This window comes from Colossoma macropomum, unplaced genomic scaffold, assembly GCF_904425465.1.
Source record: "Colossoma macropomum unplaced genomic scaffold, Colossoma_macropomum, whole genome shotgun sequence".
Taxonomy (NCBI): domain Eukaryota; kingdom Metazoa; phylum Chordata; class Actinopteri; order Characiformes; family Serrasalmidae; genus Colossoma; species Colossoma macropomum.
Window position 1 is genome coordinate 23,358,371 of NW_023494795.1, and position 11,857 is coordinate 23,370,227.

Below are 11,857 nucleotides of genomic sequence, written 5' to 3' on the forward strand. Positions count from 1 at the left end.
GTGACCGGAAGCAGTGGTCGCTAACATCACAGGAATGTTTATGGAATTTGGTGGCTGGAATGTGGCGCGTTTTCTATCCCACCTGTATTGCGACGAGCGCCGCCTTCAGCGACTGGATCGGTGAGCCGGAATGCGGGTGGGGAAATGAATAAACGCGCTCATGCCTGGAGAGTCCGCGCTGTGACGTCAAGACAAACCCCTCCCCCTTTTCCCTTCCAGCAAGGGATTGGATGAGACGCGCTCCTCAGGAATGTGATGAAACCGTTTAAATAGCACTTTGTCCTCTCCTTAGTAATAGATTCTAGCTGCTTTAACAGGCGCGAACGGGGCCGAATAGGCGCCTTAATAAAAACGGGTGGACAGGGATCCTAACGCATCATCGGAATTACTGCCTTTTTCTGGATTTACTATTTTTAAATTCATGTAAAGTCAGTCATTCATTTTAGACCGTATACATTGATCATTTTTAAGTAGGAAACAGGTAGGAGCCAGTCTTTGGTTTCTTTTTATGCATTGGAAGTCAGCAATTTTAGCTTTTAAAGCTTTTATTCATTATTTTATTCATTACTTTTAGCTTCTTCATTAAAGCTTTTAACCAGCAGTGTAAAGTTATGGACATGTTATTTTTTTGCAGGCACAAGGAAAAAAAACTCGGAAATGAAGTTAACAGGAATATTTTTGTTAGTGATGCTGTGGAGCTGCGAGGGCGCCAGAGTGGCAGGTGAGAGATTGGAAACATATCCTGAGAAAAACCATGACCTTCCTACTTTGCAAGCAAGATCTGCCTAGTTATTAATTATTAATAAATAAATACCAACCTGCATGCTCTTAATAAACCACGCTGCATAGACCCACCAATACCATGAGTGCTGGAAGCTGCAGTCACGTATCTTCTGTCCACAGAGAGCAGAGATGACAACAGCGTCTACGACCTGTTCGAGCTCGTGCAGGTGCCGAAGAAGAACCACGGCGTGACCATGGTGAAAGGAGACGACCCCTACAGTCCCGCCTACAAAATCCTGAACCCCGACCTGATCCCCCCGGTGCCCGAGAGCGCCTTCAGGGACCTCATGTACTCCGTTCAGGCGGAGAGGGGCTTCCTGCTGCTGGTCAACTTCAAGCAGTTCAGGCGCACCAGAGGCGCGCTGCTGACCGTGGAGAAGCTCGACGGCTCCGGGCCCGTCTTCGAGATCATCTCCAACGGCAAGGCGAACACGCTGGACGTGGTCTTCTCCACCGAGAACAAGCAGCAGGTGGTGTCCATCGAGGACGCGGACCTGGCCACGGGCCACTGGAAGAACATCACGCTCTTCGTGCAGGACGACCGCGTTCACTTCTATGTGGGATGCGAGGAGATCAACATCGCCGAGCTGGACGCGTCCATCCAGAACATCCTGACCCCCGACACCCCGGGGGTGGCGAATCTGAGGATCGGCAAGGGGGCGGTGAACGACAAGTTTATGGTGGGTGTCCAAAATCTTACAAGTGTTTACCTGCGAACCGACGATATGTCGACATTAACTGCAGAGTTGCAAGCGTAGTTTATGGTGAGGTAACAAAGTGTTATATGATGGCTCTGAATGGAAATGAGTGGCAAAATAAAACATTTATTTCTTTATTTATTTCAAATAACATTGCATTGTAGTGAGCTGTATCATGCTGGCTTTTTCCCCTCATTTGAGTTATCTTTCTTTTGTTATTTTTGGCAGGGTGTGCTCCAAAACGTGCGATTTGTTTTTGGGACAACGCTGGAAGCAATTTTGCGGAATAAAGGATGTCAAAGCTGTGAGTGTTAATGCACTTTATATTCATATAACTGACTGTCGATGTTTTTATATGACAGCGTTGCCTTGAAATGAATCAGCAGGTAGGAAAAAACAGTACTCGAGCAAAAACTGACTGAACAGCATAACAGCACTGCTAAAATGAACCTGGATAAGAATTTAGCCAAGTAAAATGTATTCGCTTTACAATTTTGACAGTTCAGTAGAGCTCATAGATCATTTATGCTCTCTTTTCTTTGAGTAAAACCTATAAAGTTCAGAAAAGTTACAAATTCATATAAATGCTGACCCCAGACTTTGAAGAAATTGCCCACCTCTGTTCCATTCTTATTTTAAGGAAAACTGGTTTGTGTTGATTTGGAGGTGCTACAGTGTAGTTTTCTGCATATAATATTTAGATCCTCAAAATCTAAAAGGGCACTTTATGAGACATGCATTACACTGGGTTGTAGCCTCATGCAAAACTGTTCATAGGATCTTAGTATACATTAATGTCTGAGTTAGGTAACATTTATACCTGCCTGTTACAGCAATCATGACTGACACGATCACCCTGGACAATCCCGTGAATGGATCCAGGCCAGCCATCAGGACCGACTACACTGGCCACAAGACAAAAGGTAAGATGGAAACTCTTATTCCTGGCAAAGTCTGCAGGTCAGTGAAAAACATCATTTACAGGCATGGAAATGTATCTCTATCCCTGTGGCTACAACTGCACTTTTCCCCTCATAACAGATCTACAGATGATTTGTGGCTTTTCCTGTGACGACTTAGCTAGCATGTTTAAGGAACTAAAGGGTCTTGGTGTGGTGGTGCAAGAGCTGTCCAACGAGCTTCGTAAAGTGGTGAGAAGGGTTTTTCCCCTGTTTATAGACACTTTTTCTAATATTTTATATTTTGCAGACTAATAAAGCTCAGATGAAGTCTTGCATGTAGTGTTAACTTGTAATATGAACGTGAATGTACTGCTGTTCGTTTCCTAGACAGATGACAACAATCTGCTCAAGAAACAGATGGGAATTTATGGTGGTGTCTGTCTCCACAATGGCATTGTGCATAAGGACAAGGAGGAATGGACAGTGGACGACTGCACTGAGTGCACTTGCCAAGTAAGTGCACCTTTTTGGAGTGTGCTTTGCAAACAGCCTCTTAAATTTAAAGTGCAATAGGCTTTGTCATTAAGTCAATAATTTGTGAGAGAGAGGGCAGCCATGCTATGATTTACTGCCTTTAGCCTTGTCTACTGTTGTGTCTGGCTCTCTGAAGCACCATGTCTCTAATTAAGATTAGGAAGTCGGGGGTGGTGGGGAGAGGTTGTACTCAACAGGCACTATGACAAATGACCACAACCTAGAACAATAAAAGTGACTGAAGTCGACAGTCTAGCCACTTAATTTTTTCTGGCATACTCCACAAACTTGAACAGCTTATCAACACCCAGGGATATTCCCAAGCTTAATTAGAGAGTTTAACAAGGACATGTTGCTAAACTTGCTTCCTGGATATTTTGGCAGACAGTAGTTTTGTGTTTGCTGTTTCAAAGATTAGTCTAAACCTCTTTGTAGTTCCTGTGTTTGGCCATTTGCCACCTAACTTATGACCTAGAGTGCTAGAGAGGGCTTCTGTTAGCCCCCTATGACTAATGAGGTGTGGATGGTAATTACAGAACTCAGCGACAGTGTGTCGTAAGATCTCCTGTCCCCTGATTCCCTGTGCCAATGCAACTGTGCCTGATGGTGAATGCTGCCCCCGGTGTGGAACTCGTAAGTACAGTTCAATAACCATAGACTGATTGATTTCCAGTATTTCGCCTTATTTATTTACATATAGGCTTATTTTAAAAGTGACTGGTAAACATACCTTTGTGACAAATGAAAATCTAAGTGTAGCTAAAGGTAAAGATTTGTGTACCCCTTAATTTCTAAAATGCCGTAATGGCCATATTTGGCTAAATTGGTTAAAGGTGGAAAATTGGTGCTCCTCGGCAAACACTCAAAAAAGTAAAAATAACATTTTCTCCCTACTACAAGGGATGGGCACACATTCCTAGAACTTAAATAAATACGGAAAACTGCATTCATCTCAACCTCAGCAGTTTGAAATCATGACATCAAGTGTATTTGCAAATTCCACTTCCCGTTTTGGAAAAATCATCAAAGGGGATCCCTGTGCATTTTAGCACACTGCCTTTTCCCTGGCACTGTGACTGTTTGGTTCATGCCAGGGTTCCCTGGATTGGTCCGTCTCAAGCAGCCCAGGCTAAATCGAGTCCATTAGGGCTCTGCATTAAAAGCTTTTCTCCTCTTTTGCTGCTTTAGAAAAAGGGAATAGCTCTTCTATTGTATCCCTCTCCTCTCCCCCAACAGCGAGCGACTCTGCCGAGGATGGCTGGTCCCCCTGGTCTGAATGGACCCATTGTTCTGTGTCTTGTGGAAGGGGCATTCAGCAGCGTGGCCGCTCCTGCGACCGCATCAATAACAACTGCGAGGGCACGTCTGTGCAGACCAGAGACTGCTACCTCCAGGAGTGCGACAAGCGCTGTAAGTGCTCCACCAACACAAGCTCTCTGCTTATTCATTCATTGACTGGTGGAAAAAAAAAAAAAAACATGCTTTAACGTGAATCTCATTCATCTCTCCCAGTCAAGCAAGATGGCAATTGGAGCCACTGGTCACCATGGTCCTCTTGCTCAGTTACTTGTGGATCTGGCGTCATCACACGCATTCGTCTCTGCAACTCTCCTACACCACAGCTGGGAGGAAAAGACTGCCAGGGTCAAGGCAGGCAGACTGAGAAGTGTGAGAAGTCACCATGTCCAAGTAAGTGTGCTTAACACACAAGGGTGCAAACGCAGTGGTGAGCAATTTAAGGAAGCAAATAGCCACAGCAAGTTTATATCCATATGTAATAACGGTCTCCCTGTTTGTTCAGTCAATGGTGGCTGGGGACCATGGTCGCCCTGGGATGCCTGCTCGGCTACCTGCGGAGGAGGCGTCCAGAACCGCAAACGCCTTTGCAATGATCCGCCACCCAAGCATGGAGGCAAAGACTGTGTGGGAGATGCAACAGTAACTCAACTCTGCAATAAGCAGGCCTGCCCTATTGGTGGGTCATCATGTCATTCACGTACATAGATTAAGCATCTATTCAGACATGATTATTTCCTGAATACAATGCTCTTTTTTGTTAGATGGATGTCTGTCCAATCCTTGCTTTGCTGGAACCCAGTGCACGAGCTTCCCAGATGGTTCATGGAAGTGTGGAAAATGTCCAGCAGGTTACACTGGCAATGGCATCAACTGCAAGGATATTAATGAGGTGAAAAACATTATTCTGTCATCTTCTTGTAATGCCAAACAAATGAGGTCCGTTTAGAAAAACTAATTAGAGTGTTATCTCCTCTTGACAGTGCAAGGAGGTTCCTGATGCTTGCTTTGAGTTCAATGGAGTCCACAGGTGTGAAAATACAGAACCTGGGTACAACTGCCTGCCTTGTCCTCCTCGCTACAGTGGCCCACAGCCATTTGGCCGTGGAGTGGAGGAAGCTGCTGCAAAGAAACAGGTAAGCAACTAAAATTAGCACTGTAGAAAGACAAGAAAGTATAAGATAGAATGTATTTTGGCGTAACGTAACCCTTTGATTGTTTCTTTTTTGCAGGTGTGCACACCTCGTAACCCCTGTCTTGATGGAACTCATGACTGCAATAAGAATGCCCGGTGCAACTACCTGGGACATTTTGCAGATCCAATGTACCGCTGTGAGTGCAAGCCTGGCTATGCTGGGAATGGATACATCTGTGGAGAAGACACTGATTTGGATGGCTGGCCTAATGCTGACCTTGTGTGTGTGGAGAATGCCACCTATCACTGCAAGAAGGTTTGAGAAAAAATCTGTCAAAACATTTACACAAAACATAAATATCCTACCTTAGGCCATTACTGACCACTTATGCATTTCTATAACTGTAGGACAACTGCCCGAACCTTCCAAACTCAGGCCAGGAGGACTATGACAAGGATGGAATTGGTGATGCTTGTGATGATGATGATGACGACGATGGCATTCCTGATGACAGGGTAAATTACTTTTACATTGAGATTTTAATGTTACAAAGGCTAAAATATAAGCAGTTCTTGAGTTATATTGCATGGAAACCCACATATATTACATTTCTACGATTCTGTTCAAGTCTGGGCTCCACACATCTTGAGTGACTTTGCATTAATCACTCAAGCAAAGATGAAAAGAAATGCTGTAGAAAGCAAACTGTAATTGTCCCAGAGCCAAACCGCAAATTCCAACACTGAGGTACCACTCTGAAAGGCACACAGTGTATCCTGCTAATTCCAACATTACATTTGGTCTTGGTCCTAAAATAAGGCTCACTTTTATGCTTGCACTCCTCTAAATAGACCTGTACGACCACAGCCAAATTACAAGCCTACCATCAAAAAGTAAAAACCTCCTTGTGATGTTTTTAGGGAGCGGCAAGAGCTTTATCATTTCTCCATACTGTGCCCTCTTTTCAAACAGGACAACTGCCCATTCATCTTCAATCCCAGACAGTACGACTATGATCGCGATGAGGTCGGAGATCGTTGCGACAACTGTCCATACAACAGCAACCCTGACCAGACTGACACGGACAGCAATGGCGAAGGCGATGCATGTGCCGTGGACATTGACGGAGATGGTAAGAAAGCTGCAATGCTTGCCAAATTATAATGGGCAGTGTCTTTTAAGAACGGCATTACAAAAAAAAAGCCAAGTCAATTAATGTTGATCTGTCTTTTCAGGTATTCTGAATGAGAGGGACAACTGTCCTTATCTGTACAATGTGGATCAAAGGGATACGGATCTGGATGGGGTTGGTGACCAGTGTGATAACTGCCCTCTTGAGCATAATCCTGACCAGGTATGTATCAGAGAGAGAGAGAGAGAGAGAAGAGAAAGACACACACTACTGCAGGTGTTTTAGTCTGTAATCCACATAGATCCATCTGTTGTTCAACTCGGCCTCAACCCTTTGTTATGTGAAAGGCCCAAGAGGTAGTTGCAGGGAAGCAAGATTTTTATCACGCTATGTAAGGGTGGAGTAAATCCTCTTCACCTTGGGGGCATACCGCCATACAATAACGCAAAGGGAGCCTTTTCAAGGGCACTCACTGGCTCTCAACAAGCCCAAAGGGAATGAGGGGGGGGCAGTTATTAGTGAGGAATGGATTTGCTGGTGGGTTTATGCATGCCCTGTCGGCACTCAATCCCTGTGGATCACACCTGTGCCATGGTTAACTGAGGAGGAGGAATGCATGTCTCTGGAACAACAGGACTCAGTTAAGGGGAAAATGGGTGAAATTGACCCACCCCCTTCCACCCCTCCTTCTCACCAGAGGAGCAGAAATAGGAGAGTGGTGTGCCAAGTTTCACGGACAACTGCAATGGGCCCAGCAGGATAGGGGTTGTAGCTTATCAGATGAAAAGTAAACATAGATTTAAGGATATCAGAGTCTTAGGAAAGCGTGTGATAAAACTTATTTACACAAGACACTTTTGTATCTGTTAATGTTAATACTTTTTCATCGCACCCCATTCAACAGCTCGACACAGACTCTGACCGTGTGGGAGATAAGTGCGACAGCAACCAGGACATAGACGAAGATGGCCATCAAAACAACCTGGACAACTGCCCTTACATTCCCAATGCCAACCAGGCTGATCATGACAAGGATGGCAAAGGAGACGCTTGCGATTATGATGATGATAATGATGGCATTCCTGATGATAAAGACAACTGCAGACTGGCTTTCAACCCAGATCAGTTGGACACTGATGGTTAGTGGAGTGAATTTAAATGCAACCTCTTTATGGAACAGGCAGTGTCCTCTATGCTCTACTGTTTTGTCTTAACTCCGATGAGTGTAATTAATAATATGCTGCTATATAATTACTTTATCTAATGCATTTCTACAAATTCCCTTATTCTACGTTTAGGTGACGGACGTGGTGATGCTTGTAAGGATGACTTTGACCAGGACAATGTTCCAGACATCTATGATGTGTGCCCAGAGAACTTTGACATCAGTGAGACAGACTTCCGCAAGTTCCAGATGGTGCCTCTGGACCCCAAGGGCACATCTCAGATTGATCCCAACTGGGTTGTCCGTCATCAAGGCAAAGAGTTGGTTCAGACAGTTAACTGTGACCCTGGCATTGCCGTTGGTATGTCAACATCTTTTTTGAAGAGCAATGTTAAAACAGAACGACTGTTTAAAAACACAATGGAGCTAATCATTCTAACCATTTTTTTTTGTTCTCAAGGTTTTGATGAGTTCAATGCAGTGGACTTCAGCGGGACCTTCTTCATTAACACAGAGCGAGATGACGACTATGCTGGATTTGTGTTTGGTTACCAGTCCAGCTCTCGCTTTTATGTGGTGATGTGGAAGCAGATTACTCAGACCTACTGGTCCAGCACACCCACCAAGGCACAGGGCTATTCAGGGTTGTCCATCAAAGTAGTCAATTCCACCACTGGACCAGGTGAACACCTAAGGAACGCTCTCTGGCACACTGGGGATACTCCAGGACAGGTAGCTCCAAAAACAAATTCAACATGGTGGCATCTCTAAGATCTGTTCTTGTCTTTCGGTGGCATAAAATGGGTTTTTGTTTATTTCCTCTGTAGGTGCGCACTCTCTGGCATGACCCCAAGAATGTTGGTTGGAAGGATTTTACTGCTTATAGATGGCATCTGACTCACAGGCCAAGAACAGGACACATAAGGTATTGTTTAAGGGATAACAAAATCAAACAGTCCAACCTCAACAGTATTTACTATATTTCAGTGTGCTAACAGTATTTTTGCTTCTTTTGACAACTGTAGAGTTGTCATGTATGAAGGAAAGAAGATCATGGCAGATTCTGGAAGAATCTATGACAAAACTTACGCAGGTGGACGACTAGGTCTCTTTGTCTTCTCACAAGAGATGGTATACTTCTCAGACCTCAAATATGAATGCAGAGGTATGGTTCAGTATATTACATAACTTTACAGCATTTCATTCACAGTTCCAAAGACAAGATATTTATTTGACTTTTCCTCCCCCACAGATGTATAACTGCACAAGCAGAAGAATCTTGGAAAAACGCACCTTTCTGTATAAACAAGAATATGTATACCGTGCAAAGTCCAGGGACAAATTTTTCGCTACTTTTTCCTTCTGTGGCACGCACTCTGGTGGGGCAGAAAAATCACGTGGTCAGTTTTAAGGTAACCGATGCTGGTTTGAACAGAGCCCAGCTGACTGCCCACGGAGAATCAGGACCCCTCCACCAAGAGCAGGTAGAGCAGAAAAAAGCCCCCATCGCTTTGCTTGATCGGAAAGACTGATCTCTCTCTGAAAAACCTCATTCAGATCTGTGTGGGAAGGGCTCCCTGCAGACAACTATGCACTTCACAATCCTCTCTCTCTCTTTTCTCTCTGAATGGATATTCAAAGATGGGGCCAATTCCGAGACCTTAATCCTCTGAAATCAAAACTAAACAGAATAATGAGGCTTTAACACATTGAGGCAAATTACCAACTGGAACGTCTTGGTTCTACCACAATATTCATGTGTTTCCATGTAGTTAAAACAAATCTGAAAATACAAAAACAAGTATTTGACTATGGAGAAAACAAATATATTGTTTCAATTCAACTTTGATAAATAGATTTTTATCTACATATCAAAACAAATGCATTTCTTCCCTTCTAGGGACGATATCTATTTTTTCCCTAGTTATTCGAACACAAGACAAGTAGGTCTGCTAATAAAGTTGAGCCAGATAATTGCAAATTATTTGGCAGACTCTGAAAGAAAGTTTTAGGTTACTCCCATTTATGGGTGGTGGGATGTGAACAACTAGGTAAGTTGTGGGCATAGTTTCCTCAGGGTGAGATGGGTTATACCATCTTAACAAATATTTCAGTTAACGTATACTCTTAAAAAAGGTGCCAAAAAGCGTTCTTTGTGTAAAAAGAACCTTTTTAAAGGTTTAAAGAACCTACAGATAGTGAAGACACACCATAATGTTTAATCATGACAGATTATACCCACAATACTTGTAACACGTCACTTATATTGCTGGACATAATCTGTCATGACATGACATGTTTATGGGATGGTTATGTCAATGGGCCTCATTCAACAATGTCTTCCAAAGGTTTTTCTTAAATTTGTTCTTGAATAAAGTCCTAAGAAAAAGTCTACATTAGATTCATCACATAGATTCTCCTCTATCCCAAATAAGAAAACACTGGCGAATGTCAGAATCATTGTGAAAACTGCATAAGTGGATTTTAAACAGAAATTTCTCAAGAACGGTTGGTGAACGAGGCCCATTTTCATGTAACAACGTTTAAGAAAAAGTTACCATGAAGGTTCTATACCAATTTAAGGGTTCTTCCTAGAAACTTTACATTATGTGGAGGTTATGTAAACTCTGAAAAGGTTTTTCACACTGACACAAAATGGTTCTCTAAAGAACCATCCATTGAAAGCTTCTTGAGGGAACCAAAAGTAGTTGTTCTATGGCATGGCTACAACAAAGAACCCTTTTATTGGTACCGTTATTTTTAAGTGTAGTGGAAGGCTATGTTGAAGAGGGCTTGGACAGAGCCGGGTTCAGAAGTCAGTGTGGAGTGATTAAACTTTGGTTTTCATAGTCCTGAGAGGTGAAATGAAAGACTTCTTTACAAAAGGCTGATTCACTTAAAAGCACTTGCAAAATTCCAGTTGAAACTGGATTGATTGGACCATGGATTCTGTGCAACTTCTGTATTTAATAGCAATAGATAGCAGTAAGGGTTTTTTGGGGAACACCCTAATTTTGTACATAATCTTATTTATCATCTATAATAGAATAATATCTAACAGCAAATTCTCTCTAAAAACATGCACAGTGTCACTGGTCATGGATATCACAAAGGCTCTGCCCAAAGCACTCCACTACACCCTTCCCTAGCATTTTAATAGATCACTTATAGGGGAGGAGTTCAGAACAGTGTGTTTGACCTGTGTGCCTTTTCTGTAGAGAGTTAAAGGAATACAATGTACAAATATTACCTCAATACTGTTGTATAATTTGATCAATACAAAATATTTTCATAATGTTAAAGAAAGCAAATTGGTTACCTACATACTGCTACTGTAGCACAAGCTGTAAATAGTATTTCTTTCTCAAGAAGCACCCTGCCTTCAACCCTTATGGTAAATAGAGCAAGATGGGAGTTTTTTTTATGCTAGTGCTTCAAGTGTCCAGTACTTTTTTTAAAACAGATAAATTATTGTGCTGTTTGTTGTCTGTAAGACTATGTTTCAAATGAGAAAGTGTGTATGTGTGCGCATGTGTGTATGCATGTGTGTGTGAGTGTGCGTGTGTAGATAAGTGCTATTTAAATAATTTATCAGGAAATGCAGCCTCAGGAGGCATTTCCATCTGTATAAACGGTTTGCACACTGACGTGAGGATGTTTTGCTCTTTATTGTTTTTACTTTTTTGTCCTTATTATTTTTGTACAATTAGTGATGCTTGTCTGTAAACATTTTACTTAGTTGTATGATGCAAAATGCTATTTTTTATTCATAGCAATTATTTTGGTACATATTTCAGAACAATAAAAACTGTTAAACCTTGTGACATGTTCAGATGTCTCCATCTTTTTATACAGCAGGCATAGTTAGAATCATGCATGCGCAACATGTTGCCAGGCTAACATATCCATTTACTTGCATTGCTAGCACTCATTAGCCAAAAATAACAATACAAAAACATCTGGGCACCACCATGACAAAATGTTGGGCTAAATGTGGGTGGGAACGCAGACCTATTAAGAACAAAAACTAACATCTGAAAGATTGGGCAATGCTGTCAATATTGTCTCATGGACAACAAGCCTGCTGTTAGTCCATGGATGTAATATGAGGTCGGCATGGCAGAAAAGTCCCTAAAAACTCCAATTAAGTAGGTATGTGTAGAAAAAATACATTACATGCGGTAAAAAATAAACATTACCTCATCAAGTTG

General features: G+C 42.5%; 1 protein-coding gene across 1 annotated transcript; it reads left to right on the forward strand.

Moving 5' to 3' along the window:
- Positions 1-302: 302 nt before the first annotated feature.
- On the forward strand, positions 303-11,467 carry thbs1b (thrombospondin 1b). Its single transcript, XM_036581909.1, has 23 exons — positions 303-481; positions 635-721; positions 904-1,463; positions 1,710-1,785; positions 2,315-2,404; positions 2,523-2,632; positions 2,771-2,896; positions 3,454-3,550; positions 4,154-4,327; positions 4,430-4,606; positions 4,719-4,892; positions 4,978-5,105; positions 5,197-5,349; positions 5,446-5,664; positions 5,757-5,864; positions 6,322-6,481; positions 6,585-6,703; positions 7,386-7,620; positions 7,780-8,007; positions 8,107-8,378; positions 8,474-8,571; positions 8,672-8,811; positions 8,899-11,467. Exons 2-23 carry the CDS (start codon positions 658-660, stop codon positions 8,904-8,906), a joined length of 3,516 nt encoding a protein of 1,171 aa, XP_036437802.1. The 5' UTR covers positions 303-481; positions 635-657; the 3' UTR covers positions 8,907-11,467.
- The last annotated feature ends 390 nt before the right edge of the window (positions 11,468-11,857 follow it).

Bases quoted from the DNA above. Each gene is read 5' to 3' on its own strand.
- thbs1b (XM_036581909.1), top strand. From the start codon at position 658: ATGAAGTTAACAGGAATATTTTTGTTAGTGATGCTGTGGAGCTGCGAG. The intron at 5,350-5,445 runs GTAAGCAACTAA...TCTTTTTTGCAG, and splicing joins AAGCTGCTGCAAAGAAACAG to GTGTGCACACCTCGTAACCC. The intron at 8,572-8,671 runs GTATTGTTTAAG...TGACAACTGTAG, and splicing joins CCAAGAACAGGACACATAAG to AGTTGTCATGTATGAAGGAA.